Raw genomic sequence first — 24729 nt, 5'->3', positions numbered from 1 at the left:
CAGCCTTTCTGTAAACATTCTGCTGCAGTTGGCACATCGGGTCCCTCTCTTTCACTCTGCCTGCATGGGTATGTCCTGTCATTATTGTTAAAGTGCTAGTTTATATAAAGTGTTGGCCTTTGTACTTTGCAGCCCAGCTCTTGAGCCAGAGCTTTTTTTGGCAATAGGTTCTTGAGGTTCTTTAAGACTTCAGAGTATGTTCAGAAGGATGTATTTGGCAGGTGTTTCATGTGTAAAGAATTTGGGCACAGCTAATTTTTAAACTGGTGTCCTCATTTTGGGATTGCATGTTGCAGAGAGATCATACCTGAGCCTCTGTTATGTGTGGGCTGGTTCTTGTGCCCCAAAACAGTCACTTTATGTTGTGACTTTGAGTAGATTTAACTTTTCCTCTAAATCATCATAAGCACCTTGATGTTTAATGAATTTTTCTTTCATGCTTAAAAGTAGTTTAGTAATGCCAGGTCAAGTTAAGACATGGTGGAAAGCTGGATGCAAAGTGAAGCAGTACTAGTGTTTCTGTCTGTGTGTCTGTACTTTAATTCTCCTTGTGAAGCTCGCACTGACATTGTTTTCTGAAAAGTTTTCAAAGTGTAACTAACAGCAATGAGATGTTTTTTTCTACCTTATACAGTCTTAGAAAATCAGCGTAAGACCTTAATTCCAGTTACAAGAAGAATAAGCAATCTTAAGAGTTGAAGTCGATGGTCCTTGTCGCTTCTTCCTAACACACTCTGTGAATCTGTTGTCTGAGGAAGGCTGTGAACTAAAAATTACTTAATGCTGTCATGCAGAGCAACCTAAGTGTGATGACAAGCTTCCATAATTTCTTTCTGTTATCTTAATATGATCTTCAGGATTCATTTTTTAATTGTTAAATTTTTTTTTTTTTTTTTTTTTTGCACTCAGCAAGAGGGGAAAATAAACCTGAAAATGGCACATGTTTGCAAATGCTTAACCACTTGTTCTTAGATCTCTCTCTGTAAAAAAGTAAACTTTTTGACCTAATTTTACATAGTGATGAAAAACTTGGCTGGAGATCAATGACTTGCTTTGTGCACATTGTATTGAAATGTCATACTGGTTATGTGTGCTGGTTTCAATGAAGTTTTTTGTACCTGCCTATCTTTGCTCTTACATATCAACTCCTTATCTTAGTACTTCAGAAGCAGTCTTGCAAAAAAAGTGGATGACAGGGAGACGATTTGTTGGGTATTTCATGTAGAGGAATTATTTAGTTGTGTTTTAAATTTAGCTCAACAAACTTCTTCCAAAGCACAGTTTAGTCTACAAAACTATTTATTTTTGCTCTCCAATTATAGTTTAATAGCTTACTGTCATGTCACATCTACACTCTAAGGGTGAAGGAATATCTTCTTCAGAAGAAACTCAAAAATAGCAGTGAAATGCTGCAATACATGCCATAACTATGCTTTCTGAATTGCCTTATGACTTTTGAATGGACTCTATTTATGAATAGCTGTTTCAGGGCTTGAGTTTTCACTCAAATCTTACTTAAAACTGATGAGTGCTTCATCTGTGTTTGGTTTTTATTTGCCAACCTTGCCTGTGAGCTCAAGTCGTCCTCTGTTGTGAGAGGAAGTCCTGTTAAAATTATATTCAGCAGCCAAATTCCCAATTAATTTTTCTCTGTTAAGTTAGTCCACTGTCCTTTTGAATGACAGGTGCTTTGTTTTTTGAACATCTTCACAGCCTGCTTAGATAGGTCTTTTTTTTTTATATAGATCTGAATTCCTTTATGTTTTCTTTGGTTTGTTTGTTGTTTGTTTGTTTTTTGTGAAATCAGATTTTTCCATAGTACTTTGTTTATCATCTCCCAAATGCCAGGATAATTTTTTTTTGTCTGCTAGGAATTGCTTTGTCCGAGGTTCTGCTACACTCTTGGATTATTTACCTGGGATTAATTGATGCACTGTTTTTTGCATCTGGTGAAGTGTTTAACTATCGCATGTACTAAAGCCTATTTTAGAGCAGAAATACTTGTTATTAATCCTGGGTACCAGAGAGATGCTCCCATTCTCTCCTCCTGTGCCTAATTCAATCTTTTGTGTATATGGAGTGCCTTGAAAATGTTACTATATAAGTACCAAGTAGTCCCACAGGTATTTTACGTATTTCTGACTATCTTTCTTGTTTCTCTTAATTAGGAAAGCCTCAATATGGGAAGAACTAACAACGAAAATCCTGATGATCCAGGTAGTGTTGCAGTGTTTATTTCTGCTTTAAATTTTCTTGACTACACTCTAGCCAAAAGCCTTGTCTTTAACAATTGAGATGGGCTGAACTACTCGTTGTTTTTCATCTATTAAAGAATTTATGTTCTTATTGCCATTACAAGCTTTAAGCTCTAGGGCTGTACTGTAGTGAGCTCAGAACAGGTATTCAGAGGAAAAAAAAAATCCATTTGTTTTTTCCAAAATGCTTACAAGATAAAGAGTTGTGGACATGTGGGAATATATCACGTACTGTGTTTTGAATACATCACATTTGCAACAGTACTTACACGACTTAACATTTTGTTGATGTGTAGCAGTTTCACCAGAAAGAAGTGAAGGAAAAGAAGGCGATGGCCTGCGTCGCTCCTTCCGGCAGAGGAAAAGTGTTGAGCGCTACGAATCTCCTGTGGAAAGTAGGTGTGCTGGGCTGACCCTGGCTGGAAACCTGTGCTCACCAACCTGCTCTATCACTCCTGCTTCTCAACTGAGCTGGGGAGACGAAATAAGATGGAAGGCAACATGTAGGTTAAGGCAGTTCACCAAAGCAGAAGAAAAGGGTTGTGTACAACACAGGAAAAATGAGGTTTTGTTTTCTACTTCCCATCAGCAAGTGATGTCTGGCTGCTTCCAAGGAAGCAGGGCTTCAGCATGTGTAGTAATTGCTTCAGAATGCAAACATTTTAAAAAACAAATGCCCCACCTTCCTCCTACTTTTCTTAACTGTTACAGCTAAGCTGGTGTCACATGGTACAGAAAATCCCTTTGGTTAACTTGGGTCAGCTATCCCAGCTGGTCCCCTCCCAGGATCTTGCCAGCCTACTGCTTGGGAGTGGAATGTTGGGGAGACAGCACTGATGCTGTGCCAGCACTGCTCAGCGGTAGCCAAAACACTGGTGTGTTATCAACACCTTTCCAGCTACCAAGGCACAGCACAGCACTGTGAGAGCTGTTGGGGGAAAATTAGCTCTATCCCAGCCAGACCCAATACAGAATGTTATACAATACTATATATTATACAGTTTCTCTTGAGAGCTAATTTCTTATATGAAAGTGAGGGGTTGTTGGTTTAGATTTTCTTTTTTTTTTTTTTTTTTTTAATTAAAATACATGCACACAACTTCTCTTTATATTTCTTACTTCATTCTGCCAATAAATTTTATTGAATGCATGTATCCTGTGTGCATTCCTTTTTTCCTTGCAATTTGGCATCCTTACTGTTGCTTTTCAGTTAAAAAAAATTACCTATCTACCCTTAAAATAATAACAATTAAAGAGACCTAATAATCTTACTGTAGTGGTTTTCAAATTTTCTTAAAAATCAGGTGTCTGTCTTTTTACTTCTTTTGGGCACTGATTAAACCACCCAACATTGCCTCCATGGAACTTTCCTTGAACTTAGAGATGGATAATACATGTCCCATTTTCTGCCTTTGACTATCCTGGTTTCTCTGAAGCTTGTTTGTAACAAATTCCAAATTCTTTGCTTTCAACAGATCTAAGAAAACGTAACCTAAGCTCATCCAACTGTACTTCATCTGTCAAAGAGAGAGATTCAAGCAAAAAACCTAAAAGGTTGGTGTATGGTTTATGATAGTTCTCCTTTATAAGATTGCTGTTGAGTGTTGATATATGTTGTGCTCTTCATCTAGCTGAATAATGCCTTTAAGGTTTTTTGGACTGGTGGTAATTAGAGATTGATATAATTGCAGCTTACTACTGTAGTCTGAGGGTATAAGGAGAACATACACTGCAGGGGAGGCCATCCTTTTTACTAGTCCTTAGATTTTATTTGAAAATGCTGTATATTTGGTCACTGATAAGGTGGTGAGGAGGGTTGTGGCTGAGATTATATAACTGAAATTTCATTTTTCTAGAATGGAAGCCATAATGTCAGTCTGAAAATCTTAGACTTGAAGGGTGTACAAATTAAGATTTAAGACTTAATCTTGAAGGGTACAATTTATTAAAACTGAAGACAACTTACAGGGAGAGCCTGTGTGGAAGTTTAAATGGATTTTTTATTCAATCACTCAAGAGAGTTCACGTTTCTTTATTAAACTATCCTTAAACAAGAAAAATGCCTAATGAAATTCTAAATTATAAGTTGCAATACTCATATTTGCAAGTGCTAAGAGTTGTTAAAATAATTAACTCAGTTTAAAGTTCTTTATTTAGTCAGGGCCATTAAGCGTAAAACTGTTGGAATTAATAACTATTTAGGAAGTTTATGCTCATTTATAAGGTCTTTTGGATTCACTTGCTATCATTAGAAAATCAGAAATTATCTAACTGTATCATAAATTAGAAAGCACTTTTTTCTTTCTCCTTAATTCAAATGAGGACTCCTTCGGCCAACTCTCAGAAAGGTGACATAAAGGGAGCTCCGAATGATCACACGAAAACTGAAGCAGCTCGGAAAGGCAACTTAAATGAAGTTCACAAGGATTACATGAAAATTGGAGTAAGCCTGGCTGGTGCAGAGCAAATGCAAATAGATGGTTCAGTAAGTATTTTTACTTCATGGTGTCAGTGGGACATTTGCAGTATTTATGGAAGCTTCCAGTAATGGGCCATCTACAGCTCCCTTGACTGACAGTTTTCTCTCAAGAAATTTGCGAATTGCCACTTACGTTTTCTTTGTGCTGACATCCAATTTGTGATGGAATCTTATAGATGTTGCTGCTTTCTTTAACACATGTTCTGTTGACTTCATCTTTAGGCACAATTTCATGGTGTGGGTGGTCTCTCTGACCACATTTCAGCTTTAAAAGAGATGGTCATTTTGCCGTTGCTTTATCCTGACGTCTTTGAGATATTGAAATTTAAACCTCCAAGGTAAGACACACCATTTAAAATGATAAGTCCTTAACTCAGTTATTTTTAGGAAAATAAAAACATCTGGGGCTCAACATTTTCAGCAGTATTTATGGTTCTTTTTAGCACTAATAAAAAGTAATTTTTTTTTTTTTAAAGGATAGAATACAGTACACGTGTAGGTTCAGAGATTTACTGTGTGGCAAAACTAGCCTTTAAAAGGTGAAGTTGGAGATTGTTTTTTTTTAAAGTCCTGCATGCAAGTGGACTTGATTAGTTTGTGAGAAGAAAGGCAGTATCTGCTTCTAGTCGACTGTAGTTTGTTTTGTGGAAGTCCAGTTTTGTCTTACACCAACTCTTTTTTTTTTTCAAGTATTTTCAGGTATTAGTTTTACAATTGATGGGACTTGTAGAACATCGCAGTGTTTTTTATGTTTGGGCTAAAATAAGAATCTGTCCCCTTCTTACACGGCTAAGCGAGTTCTGTGTTACGAAATGAAATTATTGGCGATTCATTAGCTTTATATATCCTTGGTCATGGTATATTGAAATTGGACTTTAAATTATTTGCTTCCAGTGAATTTAAAAGTATAAAAATAAAAGAAAATCTGTGTTTTGCTCTTTATTAATTGAAATTCATTTTGAAGCAGGAGCACATTGGTTCTTTTAGTTGATGGAAATACAGAAATGAAGAATACCTTCCCATTTTTAGACTACTTCCTCTTTCTTAATCACCAGCCAAGGGAGACCAAATCCAGTAACTCAAAGCTTTTTAAAGGAGAATGAAATTATTTACTCTCAAATCTTGACTTCTGTGAAAACAAGAATGAATATGTAGTTTATCATTGAAAAATGAACTGAAGATTCGTAAGTTAGCCCAGTCTCAGATTCTGCATTGGAAATTTGCTCTTGTTTTCCTCCACTCTACTGCAACCATCTCTGTTGGTTTGTCAGAACTGGGATGCTGTTATATTTTTTCAAGATTTTGTACATCTGCGTTATTCTCTTTATTCATTTTGTTTGCTATCTTGCAGAATTGTCTAGGAACACTTTTGACTTTTCTCACAATTCAGGTGTTACTATCTTAACCATGAAGTGTTCAGCTTAGGAGAGCACAGTTGTGTATTTTAGGGATGGAAGTTGCAATAAATACTTTTCCATGCCATTTTTTCTTATATTAATTTTTTAAAAAAATTCTTTCTTTTGAATTGTAGAGGCTGTTTATTCTATGGTCCACCAGGGACTGGAAAGACCCTGGTTGCTCGTGCACTTGCTAATGAATGTAGCAGAGGTGACAGGAAAGTAACCTTTTTTATGAGAAGCGCTGCCGACTGCATGAGTAAATGGGTAGGAGAATCTGAACGACAGCTGCGTTTAGTGTTTGAGCAGGTAAGGTTGAAACATGCCATGTGTTCTGTTGGAACTGTAACTTTTTGTAGTCAAGAACTCTTTTTCATGTTTTGTAATCCACTTCCTCTGAAATGGGATTATCAGTGTTCCCTTTCTCAGTGGAGTCTCTTGAGATGTACTGAAAAGATTAGTAAAGCAAACAAGAAAGTCACCACCACCATCACCACCTTCAAAAAACTCTTCACCATACACACAACTCAGTCACAAAAATGGTCTCAAGAAGCAAGAGATGGTAGCTTTAGGTGAGAGGAAAACAGATGCAGTGTTAAAACATGATCATTTAAATTAGTAACGGAAGGTCACTTCCAGAAACTTTGAGTCCTGTCTGTTCTTGTGGTTGCCAAATAGCAGTAAAAAATACTGGTATGATTTGTTTCCTGTCACCCAGTCTCAGTGGGTTGAAAGGCTTCTGTTTCTGTTGACAAGCTGCTGTTTCACATTAGTTTAATTAGTGGAGATCCCTGATGAAAAATCTAGTTCCAGTGCATTTCCAGCCATAATGTGTTTCTTCTCTTTCAAGTAGTGCTGTTTTCCTGATGCCGGTGTTCCTGTGTTTTCTTTGTAGGCCTACCAGATGCGACCTTCAATTATTTTCTTTGATGAGATCGATGCTCTTGCTCCTGTACGGTCCAGCAAACAAGATCAGGTTCACAGGTAGGACAGGTGTGATCTTTGTGAAAAGAAGTCCACAACCTATTTATCTTGATGTGACACCTTCATTTAACCTGAAAACTAGTAATTCAGTGCTAGTGAATTTCAGATGATTTTTAAACAATAAATGGAAACAATTCACTAAGCCTGATATCAGTTCAAAATCTGTGTTACCTTATTTGTATTTTGCTATGTCTTAAAATAATTCTTTCACTGATCAGTATCTTGTCAATAAAAAACCTGTCCTTTTTGAAGGATCAGTAGAGAAGGTTATGTGTGACTGAAGAAAATTTACTAAACCAGTGAATGAAAATGATATTTTTCTGTTAGCTCTGTTGTGGGGACACTTCTGACACTTATGGATGGCTTAGCCAGCAGAGGAGAGGTTGTGGTAATAGGAGCCACCAACAGACTGGATTCCATAGATCCTGCTTTAAGAAGACCTGGGCGCTTTGAACGAGAATTCCGCTTCAACTTGCCAAACAAAGAGGTCAGAACCTCAAATCAACCTGATGTGGCAAAGTTCATGTTTGTTGCAAACCCCTGTAACAAGGCAGCATCGTGGAGCAGTGCAGGTCTCCATCTGTAGTGTACAGCTTGGACACAAGAAGGATATCTGGAGATGTTCCATTGTACTGTGAAGGGCAAACCTGGTACTGAATATATATAGGAATAAGATGACGTTAACAAGTAGCTGCTTCTCTCTCAGACAAAGATATGAAGTACACTGCACAGGGCAGCACTTTGAGTTCAGAGGCAATAGCTAAGCAATGAAGAAATTTGTTTCATAGCAACAAAAATATTGGGATGGGGATGTTTGGGAGAGACATGGTGTGCAAAACTGTAACCCTGCTTTTGTGTTTTTTCTCTATCACTGATACTTCTTGGCAATTTTTGGAGCAAAGATAAAAGGCTAATTGGATTGAAGGCTAGTAAAAGTGCATGAAACAGTGCATTTAGCACAAACCTTTGTATACAGTATTTATGTGCTCTCAGGAACAAGAGACAAGGTGCCGTGAAACAGATCTAATATGCAATTCCCTGCTGTGGAAGAATTCTAGAAGTGTGCCATAATTAATCTCTGTACCAGAAGATACTTCACTGAATGTCTTGCTAGGATCAGAGATGATAATGGGCCATGTTTGACATTTTCTGGATGAGTGACAGTAGTTTGAGTCATAGTTTTTGTTCCTGGTAGCAACTGTAGCAATTTAAAATAGACTAGGACTGTTTTCTTTGAATCAATTGGCAGAAAAGCAAATTTGATGAACTACTGAAACCTCACAGTGAAGTTTTGCTAAATTTGTGAGAATTTTCTTTGACTCAAAATGTCCATTTGCAGATGAGGCTTTTACTACAATTTGTCCTTCAAAATCATTAGGTCTCATGCTTATAAAACTCAATTTTTATGCAAGATGCACCTGCCTTTTATTTCACTGCATCTCCCACAAGGGTTTGATGCAAGAATTTAAGAATGATTACATTTCCTGCTTGAAGACGCAGTGAATGTATTAATAACTGACGTTTAAAATACTTAGAAATTTAGCAGACAAGAAAAGTACTTGTACTAGTGTGAGAGGTTTGGGGGTTTTGTGTTGTGGTTGTTTTCTTAAGAGAAAACTTAAGACAAACTAAAATGCAGCCATTTTGTTTCTAGGCAAGATTAGAAATTTTGAAAATCCACACACGAGACTGGACCCTGAAGCCATCGGACAACTTACTTGAAGACCTGGCTGAGAAATGTGTTGGTGAGTTTGAAAGCAGTGTGAGCCCTTTTTCCCTGGGCAACGTTCAACCACTCTACCCCCAGCCTGTATCACTGCCTGGGGATGTGACAGAAGTGCAGGAACTGGCACCTGGCTTTGCTGAACCTCATACTCATTGATCCATCCTGTCCAGATCCTCCTGCAGAGCCTTCCTGCTCTCCAGCCGATCAACACTCCCACCCAATGTAGTATTGTCCACAGTCTTTCTGAGGGTGTACTCAATCCCCTCATCCACATCATTGATAAAGATATTAAAATGGACTGGACTCAATACTGAGCCTTGGAGAACACCACTAGTGAACCCTCTGCTAACTGGATGTAGCATCATTGACCAAAATTCCTGGCTGGGCCATCCAGGCATTTTTTAACCTACATAACACATATATATGTTGATGTAACACTTGGTTCTCGTTTTGTTTGTCAGGATTCTGTGGTGCTGATATTAAAGCCTTATGCGTTGAAGCTGGGCTCTGTGCTTTGCGCCGCCGCTATCCGCAGATACATGAAAGTGACAAAAGACTGAAAATAGATGCCAGATCGATTAAAGTAACAGCAAAGGATTTTGCCATGGCCATGCAGAAGATTGTTCCAGCATCACAGAGAGCTGGGGCTTCACCTGGGAGAGCATTACCATCTATTTCAAAGCCGCTGTTAGAAAACACCCTGGAAAGAATTTTACAAGCCTTGCAGAGACCATTTCCCCATGCAAAGCTTGCACTGAAGACCCAAGGTATTATAATAACATCTAATTGTTATACTTTGCAGGTGCAGAGTGGGAGCTGTATGTCAGTGGAGAGCTGTAGGCTCTCTACTGGAACACCCCCTATTACTGACAGTAGCTCACATCCCGTTAATCATTTCAGAGATGGATCTAAGGTTTCACATATGAAGCACTTCTTTCCAAATTGTAGAATCATAGAATGATTTGAATTGGAGGGACTTTAAACGTGATCTAGTTCCAGCCCCCTTGGACAGGGACACCTTCCACTAGACCAGGTGGCTCAGAGCTCCATCCAGCCTGGCTTTGAACAGTTCCAAGAACTGGATATCTATAACTTCTCTGGGTGACCCATTTCAACGCCTCACCACTCTCAGAGTAAAGAATCTTTTGCTAATATCCAATCTAAACTTACTCTCTTTCAGTCTGAACCCATTTCTCCTTGTCCTCCCACCACATGTTCTTCTAAGGAGTCCTTCTCCAACTTTCCTGTAGGTTTTCTTCAGGTACTGGAAATCCAAAAGATCCCCTCCCTTGGCCTGCTGCCCATGCTGCAGGATGGAGCCAGGGACACAATTGGCTTTCTGGGATGCAAGAGCACATTGCTGGGTCATATCCAGCCTCTCAGCCACCAGCAGCCCTAAGTCATTGTCATGGGAAGAGAAAGCTGCCATGGTGACCATCTTCCTTCCATGTCCAGTGCTCTCACCACTGTCCATGGATCCAAACTGCTCCTTAGGTTTTTTAAGAATGCTTTTTGCCCAGTTCCAAGAAGTGGCCACCTCCCAAAACCTCACTTCCGGGTCAAACCACGACAGTCATTCTTGGCAGGGCTGCTCTTCATCTGTTCATCCCCAGCTTGTGTTGGTACTGGGAATTGCCCTGACTCAGGTGCAGCACCTGGAACTTGGACCTATTGAACCTTATGAGATTCCCATTGTCACAGTTCTTGAGCTTGTCCACATCCCTCTGGATGGCATCCCATCCTTCAGGTATGTCAATTGCATCACTCAACTTAGTGTCACCTGCAGATTTACTGAGGTTACACTCAATTCCCTCAATTATGTCATTAATGAAGATATTAACACTAGTCCCAGTAGGCACCCCTGAGGGACACCACTTGTCGCTGATATCAACTGGAACTCTAAGCAATTGATTGCTACCCTCTGGATGTGACCATCCAACCCCTTTCTTATCCATCTGAAAGTCCACTCATCACTCATCCATCTGTCTCCAATTTAAAGAGAAGGACACTTTACAGAAGTCCAGATAAATTATGTCTGTAACCCTTTCTTTTTCCACTTTCTTATCCATCTGAAAGTCCACTCATCACTCATCCATCTGTCTCCAATTTAAAGAGAAGGACACTGTGGGGGACGATGTCAAAAACTTTACAGAAGTCCAGATAAATGATGTCTGTAACCCTTCCTTTGTCCACTGATGTAATCAATAATTATTATGAATATAGTAAATAAATGCTTAAATGAGGGGAGTAGGGTTTTTCTGGTATCTAAGAACTACAGAAGTTGTTCCTGATCATCTTAATTCTAAGGAAAAAACCTCCCAAGTGTTTGATAATAGGGAGATAATATCTGATGCAAATCATAGGATATAGGACAGCTTTGTATAGGCTTGTGCAGTCTCCTTTGATCTGTGGTAGGGTGTACTCTAATAACAGCATTCAAATACCAAAATGCAAGATAAATTGTTTCCAGCACTGATTTCAAAGGTGTATTAAAGCAAGAGTGAGACATAAACTATTCAGTAAAGATAACAAATTTCTCTTGTCTTTAAATATGATTTTAGGGAATGATGGGATTGACAGTGATGATGACTCACCATCAGTCTCTGAAAAGAAGTCTGACAGCAAAAAGGCAGAATTCCGCACTTTGAGCAGGTGCATATTTGTCCTCTTTATGGTGACATTTTTGAGAAGACTGCATCTGTAAAATGTTATGTAAACATGTGAGGGCTGCTAGATGAAGGAGTTAAGGGTGTGTGTGAGGGTGATGAATATTTGCAAGAATTCAACTGTGAAGATCCAACTGGGTACTGAATCTAACTGTTCTGACTACACTGCCCTGACTTGTCAAAATGATCAGCCCAGCCTTCTTTTGCTAATTCAAACTGGTTTACAGACTATTAAAACAAGTTGGTTTAATACATAGTGTTCCTTCAAAGACTCTAGACCCAAAAAATGCTCATTCTGTCCTTTTAGCTTAAAAACCTCTGTGGTTTTATGTAGCCATCCTTTACCCTTCTACCTTCCAAGATGGTTGAACCAGTAGCAAATTATGTATCAGAAACAAAATCAAGAAGTGGTTTGTAAAATCACTAGGAGAAAAATTTAAATGCTGCCTTCATTTTTTACCTTTACCTACGGATTTTTTGTTATCTTTTGACATTTTAATTGTGGAAGTCATGTAGTCCAATAGTTTTAAAAACAGATGATTGTCAGATATTTTTCTCCCTTCCCATGGCTGTGCTGCCCAGAAAATATTACTTGCTGAGCTTCACTAGGTTTCTATGATCTTTTACTTCAGCAAGTGTAAGTACAATAGTAATGTGGTGGGAAAATGCAAAAACCCCTTCACAAGTGTATTTCATGCAAGTAAAGCAAGATGACTAGGAAATTAATGCTCAAGTCAAAGATGAAACAACCAGAATGACTGAATAAAATTAATATAAATCTTACAACTATTTAGAGTAGTGCTGTAATTGAAGCAATCAAGTCATGTTTTTCTTCAGATACATATAATGTGTTTCAGTACCCACATTAGTCTTCTTCTAGAAACATGGTTTTGCCCCTTTCTTCCCACCATCTCCAGGAACTGTGGCCAAATTGTAGCTAAATTTGACAGGCGTAGAGATCTCAGTTAAAGTCAAGACAAGCTGAAAATGGTTATGCATGGACAGTAAAGAGACCCAGACTGGTTTGAGCTGTAAGAATTTTTATTTTGCCCTGTTATCAGGTTACTCAACAGCTGTTTTGTGTGTATTTGCTTGGACATTCCCCCTGTGGGATTTAAGAACTGTTACTTAACCCAGCCAAAAGAATAGCAGACATGCTGGGAACTGGCAGAATGATTTTTTTTAGCAGAGGAGTGATACCACTTTTTGAGAAAATAGACTTTGATAAATAGACTGGTCTTCTTGATCATGGAATCACAGACTAGCTTATTATTTAGTAGAACATGGAGCATATTTACAAAAAAAAAAAAGTATGGGAAAAATATTCAACATCTGTGTGCCTCCTCATCACTCTTTTTTAAACTTGTTTTCTTCTTATTTTTGTAGAAATCCTTCTTACCAGCCAACATCTTTCAGGCCACGGTTCTTACTAGTTGAAGAGCCAGGATGTGGGCAGGCTTTTGATTTGGCACCTGCCATATTACATGCCCTGGAAAAGTTTCCAGCTTATACACTAGATCTACCCACCTTGTTTGTTAGCACCGCATCACAGGAAGAAACTTGTTCACAGGTATATTTTTTTGTTGCTGTTCTTCTCATAGGATTCTTGAACTGCATATAAACTAATGAAATAAACACAAATCACTGTTGATGGAGTTGGCCTGATTTGAATTTGCTGTTATGTGTTTATTTTTGTCTGAAAATTCACTTTTCTTGTAGATGGAATGATACTGAATAAGGACATTTGTACATAGCCATGTTTCATTTCTATCTGAAATGAAAGAGGGAGGATGTTCCTGGCAGCTTGGGAAGATGGGAGGTGCTTCTAATAAGCCCCTCTTTGTAGCAAGCAATCCTGCTGGTCTTGATGAGTTCCAGAAAGTTGGTTTTGTTTCTTCTTAGGTCTCTGTGCTCCCAGTAGCTGGCTCTGCATCATTCTGATGGTGTCATGCACTTTTTGTAACCTTCTTTTTTATTGTATTTGTAAGGCAGCCAAAGTTTTTATGAAAAGGTGTTTTTTTGAATATACATATACAGTTTGTACTGCTGCAGTGAAATGCGAAAGCATTCCAGTTCATGGAATGTTTAAATGTGCTAACTGATGTGTGTCCCTTAACTAGAAAAAAATATAAGCAGATTACTGCAGTTTTGATTTTTTACTTTTAGGCAGGAAATCAATTTAATTAAGTGGCAGTGCTGTATTAAAATATTTTTTTCTTTATTAGCAACATTGTAGAGCTGTACAAGTCAGGACAGACACATCATGTGACTGGACACTCATTTGCCATACAGAAGGAGCAATTCTCATTTTGTTATGTCATGGTTGCACCTATGGCTGTATAAATACCCTGTCTACTGCATGGATATGCCACACATTTGTGACAGGAACTCCCTGCATATTGTTACTCTGAAATGATGCATGGAGAAATTTTTCATGTGAAAGGACTGTTGCCACTTCCCTCATGCTGTAGATTCGTGTTCTCTTCTGTGATTGAAGTGCCATCTGTAGGCAGTGGTTTGTGGTCTTTCAAAGCATCTGGTCTGATGGATACTTTGATAATGAGAGGAATGAGAGGCTGTGAGCGATTTAGCTCTTCAGGCAGGCTAAGGACTAGTCACCTCTTATAAAATGTTCTTGCAATTATGATTTGTGACCAGGCTTCTTTTACTGTGTTAGCCCTCATCTTTGCACATAGGTCTTTGTTCAGGCTGTGCTCCAGTCTAACGTGGGTATGGGCCCACACTGAACTGGAAATGGTGCAGTCACAGCTGTGTAGTGATTTCTCCAGGCTAACACATCTTACTGAAGGATTAGTCTTGATTTTTCAGGCACATCATCACATCATCTGAGTTTTGAGGCTCTTTAGGAGTTATCTTACCCCTAACTAGTGATTTGAAATATGATTCCATCCTGTTTCTGTCAGCATAGGAATGTCTATGTGTGAGTCAAAGTGAAAATGTTACCTTATTGTTAAGGTATTGTTCATTTATTGGTTTGTCTTGATATTATGCACTCTTATGTCACAAGATAGTCTGTTCTACATGATGCAATTTGCTAATCCAAGCTTTCATTTTACCAGTTGATACGAGAAGCTCAAAGAACAGCACCAAGTATCATTTATATCCCACAAATCTCTTCATGGTGGGATGCTGTTGGACCTACACTGAAAGCTGGTTTTACAGGATTGTTGAATAACATTCCATATTTTGCTCCAGTTTTGCTCCTTGCAACATCTGATGTGCCACATGAAGATCTCCCTGAAGAGGTATTTCTGTCAATACTTTTCTTTCTTTGTTACTCGGTTTCTTGTTAACTTACAACATTGGAGTACTGTGCTGCATTTAAGCAGATTTATGCTGTATTACTCAGGCACCAGAACCTCTTAAAATTTTCTTAGAATAAAAAATGCTGAAAGCATTTGTGTAAAGTATTTTCTGAGTGAAGAGGTTGACTTTGACCCAACTTTTTCTCCCTTCTCACACACTTGTGCTTACTAGACAAACATATAGATACACTTCAGACAACCAGTCCAGTAGCTTCAGGATGGTTTGGTGTGTGCTTAGTGAAGAATACACAGTGCTTGAAAGATAGATGGGAAAAAGATTGTTTTTCTGAAAACATTTTTGCTGAAAAAGTGCTGTGGTCATACTGTTAGTGATAGAATCTAATTTCTAATTTAAATTATTTCACAAAAAATCAATTTCTTCATCTAGGTGGAAACTTGGCAAATTAAAAAGCTAAGAACTAACTTCTGTTTAAGCAACTTGAAAATAAATTTTTTGTTGTATTTCTTAACAAAATTAATTAAGAACACATGCTGTGCTTTCTAGAATCTGAGAGTGTTCATTAAAGGAAGGTGTTTAAAATATTAATATGCTGCTCTGATTATTTTGTCTAAGTAGCAAAGTTTTTATAAAATTAATAAATGCCTTCTAAAATTAAAAAAAAAACCAACAAAAATCCCACATTGCCAAAAAAGTTGGCACTTGTCTGCCAAGCCCTGCCTCTTCCCTCTGTAACTGTCATAAATATTCAAGTTAGAGGACATCAAGCTGGGTAAATGTACAATAAGCAGTATTTGGGGAGGTAAATGTCACCCCTTTCTGATTGGTTTATCATACATTTTTTCATGGATCTTAAACTCAAGAAGGTTGATTAGAGAAAGTATTTTAGTCTGCAGTGCTATAGAAATCCAGCCTTTTAAGGCCAAGAAGTTAACTTTTAAAGCTTGTTTTATCTAGGTGCATATTCAGTGTAATTTAGAAATGCACTTGTCTGTTTGGAATAGAAAATAAAAAGTTTTTGTGGCCTTATATCTCTTAAATCTCTTTTCTTCTCATGGTCTAGATAAAAACATTGTTTAATACTAATCGTGAAGAAGTTTTCAATATCCCACGGCCTACCTGCGCTGAAAGGAGAGGGTTTTATGAGAACTTGATTATGAAGGAAGCTGCTGAACCCCCTGCATCAAAAAACAGTGCAGGTAAGGATTTTCTACATATAAAACTTTGTTACTGTAAGTTAACAGCTAATACAGTATTTGCTTTGGTGATAATTCTCTGTCATTCATCTTTCATGTACTTGCATTTGAGCACCATGAATTGATTAAAATTTTTCACTGTTATTGCAGAGAGATACCCTATTCCGGTACAGGATACTTTGCTAATACTCTCTTCTGCATTAAGAGAAATCCTGACTTAAATTTGCATCATTCCAGATTCGCAGGCACACTCTTCTGCAAGATGTTCTCAGGTGGATGGGCAACCACAGGTATTGGACAAGAAAGCAATCAAAATTAAAAAACGAGGAGTGTTTGTGGATTACTCTGAGCTCAGAGTAAGTCTAACTTCAATTTTGTTAATACTAAAGTAGGGCATTTTCTTTATGATTGTGAATTAAGTCAGTTGTTAACTAGTGCCAGTTCAATTTATGAGAGGGATATATAGCTTGTGAAACAATTCAGCTTGGAAGGGACTACGACAGTTGTTTCTGCAGCTGGTGTAAACTGCTGCTCTTGCTGTATTTTAGAAGATGGGGTTCTCTTCCTACTTTTTAATGTAAAAGGGCTTGTTAAATTTTAAAACAGCACAATGACAACCTTCTAGTACTGTTAGTTATTGATGCAGTTTTTATGATGGATTGGGGTAGGGTTGTTTTGTTTTTCTGTTTGCATGTTTTCATGTATTATGAACCAGAAAAGGACCTTGATTTTCAGCAGTTATGGCTTTAAATCTAAAATTAGCCAGTTGACCTAAAGCACATCCTGGATAAAATACTAATACCCGCTTTTCCAAAATTCTTTTAAAATTCAGTATTAGAATTTTGCATTCCTACAGTTACAGAGTTATAAGGTTTTTCTAATCCACTGTAGGAGACAAGTTGTGATCCTAGGCTATAGCTGGGGAAAGGGTCAAAATGGGCCTAGCTGCAGGGGGTAAAAGAGGTTTCTTTGCTTGAACTGGAGAGGGTATAAAAGAAGGACCTGAATTTCAGGGAATATTGGCTTGGGTGAAACTTTGGGAAGTTGCTAGCTGAAGTCCTGGAGTTTGGTTGAAGTAGAGGAGGCTGTTGTTTAGCTGTCTGAGAAAGGGAGTGTTATTTGGATGTTTCCTCTGTATGGGGAGAATATGACCAGAATGGAATCCCCTCTGATGAAGGGGCTTGTCCACACAATTTCTGTCACATTTTTAAGCTGTTACATAATTTGTAGAAGTGAAACTAGCTTTCTAAGGCTGCTGTCTTGAGGAAGCAAATTTTAGGGGATTTTGTTGTTCACATCTCCCTGCATATGTAGAGAAACCACATAGGTTTTTCTAAAGTGAGAGTGCTAATAGCATGTGCTCCAAAGTTATTTCCAGCTGGATAAATAGTATGGTAGAGTCCTTATAGATGTTTCAGCTTATATATATTTTTCAGCTGTGAGCAGAAAACTACAGTCATGAAACATGTCTATTTAGAAAACTTGTTTCCATAACATGAGTATCACTGGAACTTGAACCTTGTACCAGAGAACCTCATTGGAACTTTCCTGAAGTCAATAATCTGGGTGAACCTCCAAAATATATCTGCTTGGTTTTGTATGGGATATGTTTTTTTTATTATTTGTTTGGGTTTGTTAAGTTGGTTTAGATTGGTGGCAGTTTCTGTTTGTTTATTTGCTTGGTAATAGGCATAGAACTTGACGAACAAAGAGAAAAACATGCACTCACCTATGTGGCAACAATTAAATTTCACTGGAGATGTTGGCCATGCACCTCTGTCATGTCCTTTGTGTTGTGTTTGCAGCAGCTGAAAGCTTGTCTGGGTTTTGTGCCTCTTAGCTGCAGGTTGGATAGAAGGAAGTTCAGAGAAATACTCAAATCTTGTGGTAACTGATCTCAGCAGGGCTGAGTTAATGGCAAGCAGCTGTGAGGCAGTAATATTTTCATTTGGTGCAGATGCTGTCTTAAGCTGTATCTTCACAACCTCACACAGAATTGCTGGACAGCAGTGGTGCCACTAGCTTGCTAGTGTTGCATTTCCACAGATTGTCACATTCACATCTCAGCAGGAGGGACTGTGTGACAGATTTGCAATTTGCTACAGGTGGTCATTCTGCTAGTTCATCCACTCCTAAGTTGAAAGGTAGGAGCTAGCTGGTGTTTGGCACAGTAACATCCAGCTAATGGGTAGGGGTGAGTACTTAAGGAGCTTCTGTCTCCAGCTGGCATGGCTGTACCTGGAAATTCTGTAACCTGTCTTCCAAAGACATGTTTTCCAGGGCCCTGTATTGCATTTCTAATGAAATACAACCGTGGCTTTTCAGTGGCAGCTACTCTATAACAAAGTGGATTGTGTCATTCCCTGCTGTTCTGCAGGCAGTTGTTTGGCAGTTATGATCGTTGATGTCATAGATTGATAAGTAAGAAAATACTGTCTGAACTTTAAACCTTCCTTTTGTCTGAAGTGTGAAAAATTGTTTTCTCCAATTAAATCTTGTGAGATATTTAATCAGCTCTCTGAAGTGACACTTTTATTTAACAAGATATGAAAGTAGGACATACCTTGTGCTATTCTGAATTGTAGTTTCCACTTTTTTTTTCTTCAGAAAGTGTTGGATGCTGTCGTCGCAGCAACTGAGAACGTCAGTATATCGAGCATGGCAAAACTGTATTCAGTTCTTAGCATGTGCATTTACCAAGAGCGGGAAAATCCAGACAAAACCAAATTAGTGGAGGTAATTTTTTTTGTCTTGAGCACTTTCTGTCTGGTATTATCTGTATGTACATGTTGTGCATGTGTATGTGCTTACAATTATTTATCACTCTTTATGCTGAGTTGCCTGTGTTACGAGACTTTCAGTTCAGGCTAGAAGACATCTACACGTATTGCAAACCCATTATTGAATTTGGCATAATTGTTGGTAATTTCAGCAGAACAAGGCAATGGGTCCACGGTCCACCTACACAGCCTCTCAAACCAGTTAATCTATCTGTCACTAGTCTTTCTGAAGAACTTTTGCAGTTCTATAAAGAAGGTGGGGGGCTGTGAAAGGAGAGCGCTTTTCTCAGTCTGACATTTCCTATTCCTTCCCTTGCAGGCAGGCACACATGGTAACACTTGGATAGCACTCATTCCATTCTTGAAAAGAAATTAAATATGAAACATTACAAGACTTCAGGCTTTTCTGTAGGCTCACTAGACTTTCTTTTTAACTTGGCATGGCTCAAGCTTCTTTAATATGATGTGGGGAGCTTTCTGCCGATGATGGTTTTATGCTAATGAGTCCGACTCTCTAATCTCCTCCTCTGAGAGAGGATTTCTGAGTTGTTTGAACTGAGCAGAAATCTTCCACAGGCACCCAAGGTCCCAGGCAGGCATTCTCAGTATTGTTTTAGATAGATTGAGTATTCAGTCTTCAAGATCCTTGAATCTATTGAATCCATTTGTCTTTCAGATGTTTATGCATGATATTACACAAAATTCTTTATGCTTCTAAGTCTGCCTTAAAAAAAATAATAAAAAAAGAGAGCAAGCCTCTTCTCTTTAGCTAAGGAGGCCATTCCTGAAAATGAGCCCTTCTCCCATCTAGCAAAATAATGTGTTTCAGCATGAGGAGGGATTTGTTTGTGTTATATCAGGGCTTGTGGGCTCTTGTGACTCTTTTTTGTTCATTTCCTATTTCTACTTTTAGCTTTAGTTCCAGCTTTCAGTAGTGGCTCTTCAGGAACTGTCTTTTATTGTTGAAAGCACCTTGATAGAGATGCATTGTTCCTTGAGATAGATCCTTACAGTTTCTCTGGCCTGCTCTCTGTTTTGGGTGCCTAAGGACTTGTTTGAAGCTAGTGGGGCTAGATAGACATTGTGACAGTGGTAGCACATGTATTGTGCTAAAGATTACTAACACTTGTATGTATGTACAGATTATTGATTCTTTTAATGAAGAAGTTATCAGGGTTTTCAGGCTTGTATTCACACTGACTCCTAATTTGTCTTTTTTCTTTTTTTCCTTATTAGGAAATGAAGAAAGAAATTTTAGCCCTCAGTTGGCTGTGATACTTGACTTCAGTGTACTTGACCTACTGTAATGTATGGCTCCCAAATAGATAAGTTATATTTAGCATGTCTCACTAATTGTAACAGCTATAGGAAAAAAGAACAGAAGAAGCTAAGTACATAACTGAAACCAGACATAAGAGAAGTGCTGAACCAGCGACACTTGGTGAAATGACCAATATGCCAGATTGTGAGGAACAAAACAAGGCAAACTTATTCAACTAGGTAATTCCAGAAGCACATCATGCCCACTGCATTTGGAAAGGATCTGTCTGAAGAAGGGAAGGCATCAGCTGAAGAAAAGTGGGCACCAGCTTGAAAGGAGATGGAGCATATCGGCTAATTAGCATATGAAGCAAGAGCATCACTCAACCAATAGAAGATTGAATATTAATGAATAAGAAGACTGTGTATTTGGGAGCCAATCAACATTAGTGTCTGGAAAGTTTTGATAGTCAGTTTGCCGGCTTTGTGGATTTACTGCCTACCACCAGCCTTTTCTGCACAGAACTGAAAATAAATCCAATACCTCTACTTTGTATGGCTCAGCCTTTTGCACACTGGGTGAAAGAACCCGTTTTGGGACAACAGTGTTTTCTTTTCAAGAGAACAGCATGGAATTCTAAAGTGTATTGATTCTGATTCCTGCTGTTGTCTCAAACCTTCCAAACATTTTTTATCGCTGGAAGACACTGGGACTGCTTTTTTTTTTTTTCCTTCAAGTTTATTTCTAGTGAAGAGAAGCTGAGAGGCCAGGAGTAGGACACGGGGTGCTATTCTTGCTTGTGGCTCTGGCTGCCCTGTCACCTCATGGGAATGGGTCAGGAGGCCCCCGAGTGCCCCGGGGTGCAGGAGCAGGCAGGCTGGGGAGGCACCACCGCCTTGGAGGCGACCCTGGTGCGGGTACCTCCAGGGCTCCAGCTCCGAGTTCATCCCCTTGAATCCTCCTCCCTCAGTAGGCGATGCATCTGGATGTGCTGGTTTGCTGGTTTATTTGTTCTTCCTGTTTATTTTGATTCAGTTTCTTACCTGTAAAGTTATATTATGAAGATTAACTTAAACACTGCTTTGTTTTTTTTTAATAATGGTCACACAGAGAATGCCCATATTTTGATGACAAAAAGGCGTCAGGACCAGCGCTTGACACAAATATACATAACGTCTGAGTGCATTTTAGCTGGCCTAAAGTACCTGTGAAATACTCTTTAGTCAAGTGTTTATATGTTCTACTTTAGAAGCTTTAAAAACAAAACTCTGTTTATAAATCATCACTAATTTGTGCTTAATTAAAACTCATAATCTAAGCTGGTGAAAATGTTACTTAAACTTTTTATAATTTTGGCCTACCTTAGTAAAAAAGAGACAACTTACATGACTATAAAGCATGTCATATAGCCCATGCTTTCTTTCATGCTTTTCTCAGTGTTGCTACTTAAATGACTGAATCATTCAATTTGCACGAGTTCAGTGTTTTTAACATAGCTTTGAAAAGCTAAAAGTCTTATCTTTCCAAGTCAGGCTCTTCTTTCCAGACTGTCTTCCATTTCCATGGGAAACACAGACCAAATCCAACTCAGAAATGGTCTGCCCTGCCTTGGAGTGAGGCTTGTCATGGGCTCTGTTGCCTTCCCAAGGAACATTTTCAGGAGTTTCAGTTGCATGGATTAGGATTTTTTTTTTTTTTTTGGATTTACTTTACCCATCAGTTTCAAAACTACTGAACTAAGAAAGAAGATATCCTCAGGGTGGGTGGATTGATGTTTTTTTGGGGTTGTCTTCCTTGAAAAGGATTGTGGAACCTGCTTTAAAATTGCTGCTTTGCTTTTGCAGTCTAAGCCATGAGCAGGCAGTGACTGTTTCTTTTGGAGAATGCCATGGGAGACAGTATCAAAGATTTTACTAATGTCCAATTAGAAAACATTCACAGCCTTCTTCTCATCCACCAAGCAGGAGCACCATGTTTTTAAAGGAGATCAAGCTCATCAAGCACCTCTTTCATAAACCCATGCTGGCTGAGCCTGAGCCCATGGTTGTATTTATGTGATGGCACTCAAGATCCTCTGGACCATGACCTTCCCTAGCACCAAGGTCAGACTGATAGGCCTGTAGCTTTTGGGATGCTCCTTCCAACCCTTCTTGCAGATGGATGTTATATTTGTCAGCTTCCAGTCAACTCCAGTTAATCAGGACTGCTGGTAAATGATTGAAAGTGGCTTGGCAAGTTCTTCTGCCAGCTCCCTCAGTCCACTTTGGTGGATTCCATTAGAGCCCATAGATTTATGGGTGTGTTAAGTGGTGTAGCAGTTTACTAACCATTTCCTCCTGGATTATATGGGCTGTATTCTGCTTCCAGTCCCTGTCATCCAGGGTAGGGTGTGAGTACCCTGAGGTCTGCTGTCTCTATGTTTCCTTTTGTGTCAAGCGAAGGATGGAGATTCTCCATAGCTCTCCTTTTGTTGCTGATATATTTGTAATAACAATTTCTCTTGCCTTTTATGGCCCTAGCAAAGTTGTACTTGAACTTTGGCCTTTTAATTTTCTCCCTGAATAACCTCCTCACGTTTTTGTAGTCCTCATGTACATCTTCACACTTCTGTCATCCCCATCATTGACTTATGTCTTAGTAGCATTACCATGGAGAAGTAGAAGAATCAAGTCTGGTTTCTGCCACTTTCAACAGGAGATCTAGTTTGGTGTACTTGTTATGAAACTTTAGATTCTAAACTGAACAAGCCCCATCCCATGGCCATGAGAGATTTCCTCACATAGTAAATGTGAATAGTATCATCCTCCTTGCAGAAACACTGATGTGAACAAGATCAACAGCCATGAAAAAGTCTATCTTCAGTTCCCTTTGGGTTTCTGTGGGTAAATGCCATCCTTCTGAAAGAAATCTTTTAATGTCCCTCTCAATGCTATTATAAATGGAAGAGATACAAGAGGAAAACTCTCCTAATTAGAGTATACTCCCAGGACAAGGTGTTTTTCTGCTGCATTAAGGGTATAAAAGTTTGGCAGAGCACAAACAGCCTTGTGTTCCAGCTGGTCTTCAGAGGGGCTGGGTACAGCTGGACTTAAATTCTGATTAGAGTCAATATACATTGTTCACATAAATATGCTCTTACTTCTATTCCTAGGAATTTTTCTCTGACAACATTGAATTTTTCAGTGAACACTAAGATCAATGAGAAAAACCTGGCATCTGTTTTAGATTCTAGCTTTGACAAAAACATGGAAATACTAAGGGAAAATGTCAGTTGACGTTTTATGAGATATTCTGTGTGTACAATTCCTGTTCAATTTATGCAATGAAAAGAGAGAGAATACACAATGAGTCATGTCCTGGCAAACCTACAGCTAAAAGTCCACAGGGGAATATGAGTATGTTAATGTCAGTACCAGTGTCTTAAAACCACAATCACTCTTCTCAGTAAAAGACTTCTTGCATAAAAAACTATGTATTTCTTCACAGCTCCTTTGAGATCTCCCCTCCTCTTTGGTTACTGAGATACTAGTCGCCCTATGGAGCGGAATGTCTGTCCCTTGAGGACTGTGTGTGTATAGTACGCAGCAGACTCAGTCTCCTTGGGTCCTCCTTGGAGCCCACAGGCTTTTGTTTACATGATGTAGAGCACCAGATTATAAACCTGGTAAATCTCTCCAGTCTTGGGGAAGTGTACAAAGCAATGCAATGTAAGTTTTGAGTGCGGTACTTCTAATTCAGTAATCCTTTTCTCCTTTCCTCTGTCCTCTTTCTTATTGTATCCAGTTGAAAAAGGCGAAATTGGGTCCAAAAAAGGAAGACTATAAAGAAGGTAAATATTAGTAATCCCTTAGGTGATCTTTTTAGCCTGGTTTCTGAGAAGGATTGCATTTGGTCACTTTGTCTATTTAACTTGGCCCCAAAAACTTCTGAGTTCATTCGTCAAATTCAGCTGAAGTTGTGAGGATACCACAAACATCATGAATTTCCTTGGAGTTTCATATGTTGTTGCAAACAGGAGGAGATGCTATTGATTCCGTTAATGGTTGGAAAGAATGCAGTGTGAATTCCTGCCTGCTCTTAGGCACTAGAGAATCTCTTCTTTTGCTCAGGTTTCTTTGTGACATGGGACACATGGAATCCTTTTGGAATCTGCAAGACAAAGATTAACTGTAAATCATTCTTGAAGAAGGAGGAAATACTGCAGTATTGTAACACATGTGAAAATTAATTTGGTCATAAGATGCACAGACTCATTGATGTGGGGTAGTTGAACATATTACCCTGGAACGAAATTGCTGTGCTGAGTACACAAGTGGGCTTGGTGCCATGAGGCTGCTTGCTGGAAGCTGGGAAAATCCAGTAGCTTCAGGCAACATCCTGCCAATCATGGGCTGAATGTGGAAATGGGCCTGAAATGCCCTTTGTGTGTAGTAACTCAAGTTCTTGTGCAATATAAATTGTTATTTACTGAGCTCACTATCAGTTTTATATTTGGGATTATGAGATCAAAGCCTAGCTGCACTTAAACTAGCATGGTGATGTGTCTATTACTTTGTTGTTTCCAGACAGAAGTAACTGGAATAAATTTAACCCTACATGGAACAGAAGTTGGATGTTTGTTGTCAATCTGTTTGATAACAGATTGGCTTTCCAGTCTGTTAAAAAGTTGCTGGACTTTTTAGCAAAATTTTAGCAACTTT

At 38.7% G+C, this 24729-nt stretch overlaps 1 protein-coding gene across 1 annotated transcript; it reads left to right on the top strand.

Moving 5' to 3' along the window:
• The first annotated feature begins 2180 nt into the window (after positions 1-2180).
• LOC121340327 (ATPase family AAA domain-containing protein 2-like) lies at positions 2181-20043 on the top strand. Its single transcript, XM_041413020.1, has 17 exons — positions 2181-2217; positions 2552-2650; positions 3731-3809; positions 4578-4740; positions 4957-5072; positions 6266-6440; positions 7027-7115; positions 7443-7602; positions 8770-8860; positions 9303-9608; positions 11403-11493; positions 12894-13077; positions 14588-14773; positions 15856-15991; positions 16226-16344; positions 18596-18724; positions 20005-20043. Exons 1-17 carry the CDS (start codon positions 2181-2183, stop codon positions 20041-20043), a joined length of 2199 nt encoding a protein of 732 aa, XP_041268954.1.
• Positions 20044-24729: the final 4686 nt, after the last annotated feature.

This window comes from Onychostruthus taczanowskii, unplaced genomic scaffold, assembly GCF_017590055.1.
Source record: "Onychostruthus taczanowskii isolate IOZ18803 unplaced genomic scaffold, ASM1759005v1 scaffold4, whole genome shotgun sequence".
NCBI classification, from domain to species: domain Eukaryota; kingdom Metazoa; phylum Chordata; class Aves; order Passeriformes; family Passeridae; genus Onychostruthus; species Onychostruthus taczanowskii.
This window is presented reverse-complemented; position numbering and strand designations above follow the sequence as displayed.

What these genes read in the sequence shown, in the direction of transcription:
- LOC121340327 (XM_041413020.1), top strand. Translation starts at nt 2,181, where the DNA reads ATGGGAAGAACTAACAACGAAAATCCTGATGATCCAG. An exon ending in AAATGCAAATAGATGGTTCA is followed by an intron (nt 4,741 to 4,956) that starts GTAAGTATTTTT and finishes CTTCATCTTTAG; the next exon opens with GCACAATTTCATGGTGTGGG. An exon ending in AAACAAGATCAGGTTCACAG is followed by an intron (nt 7,116 to 7,442) that starts GTAGGACAGGTG and finishes TTTTTCTGTTAG; the next exon opens with CTCTGTTGTGGGGACACTTC.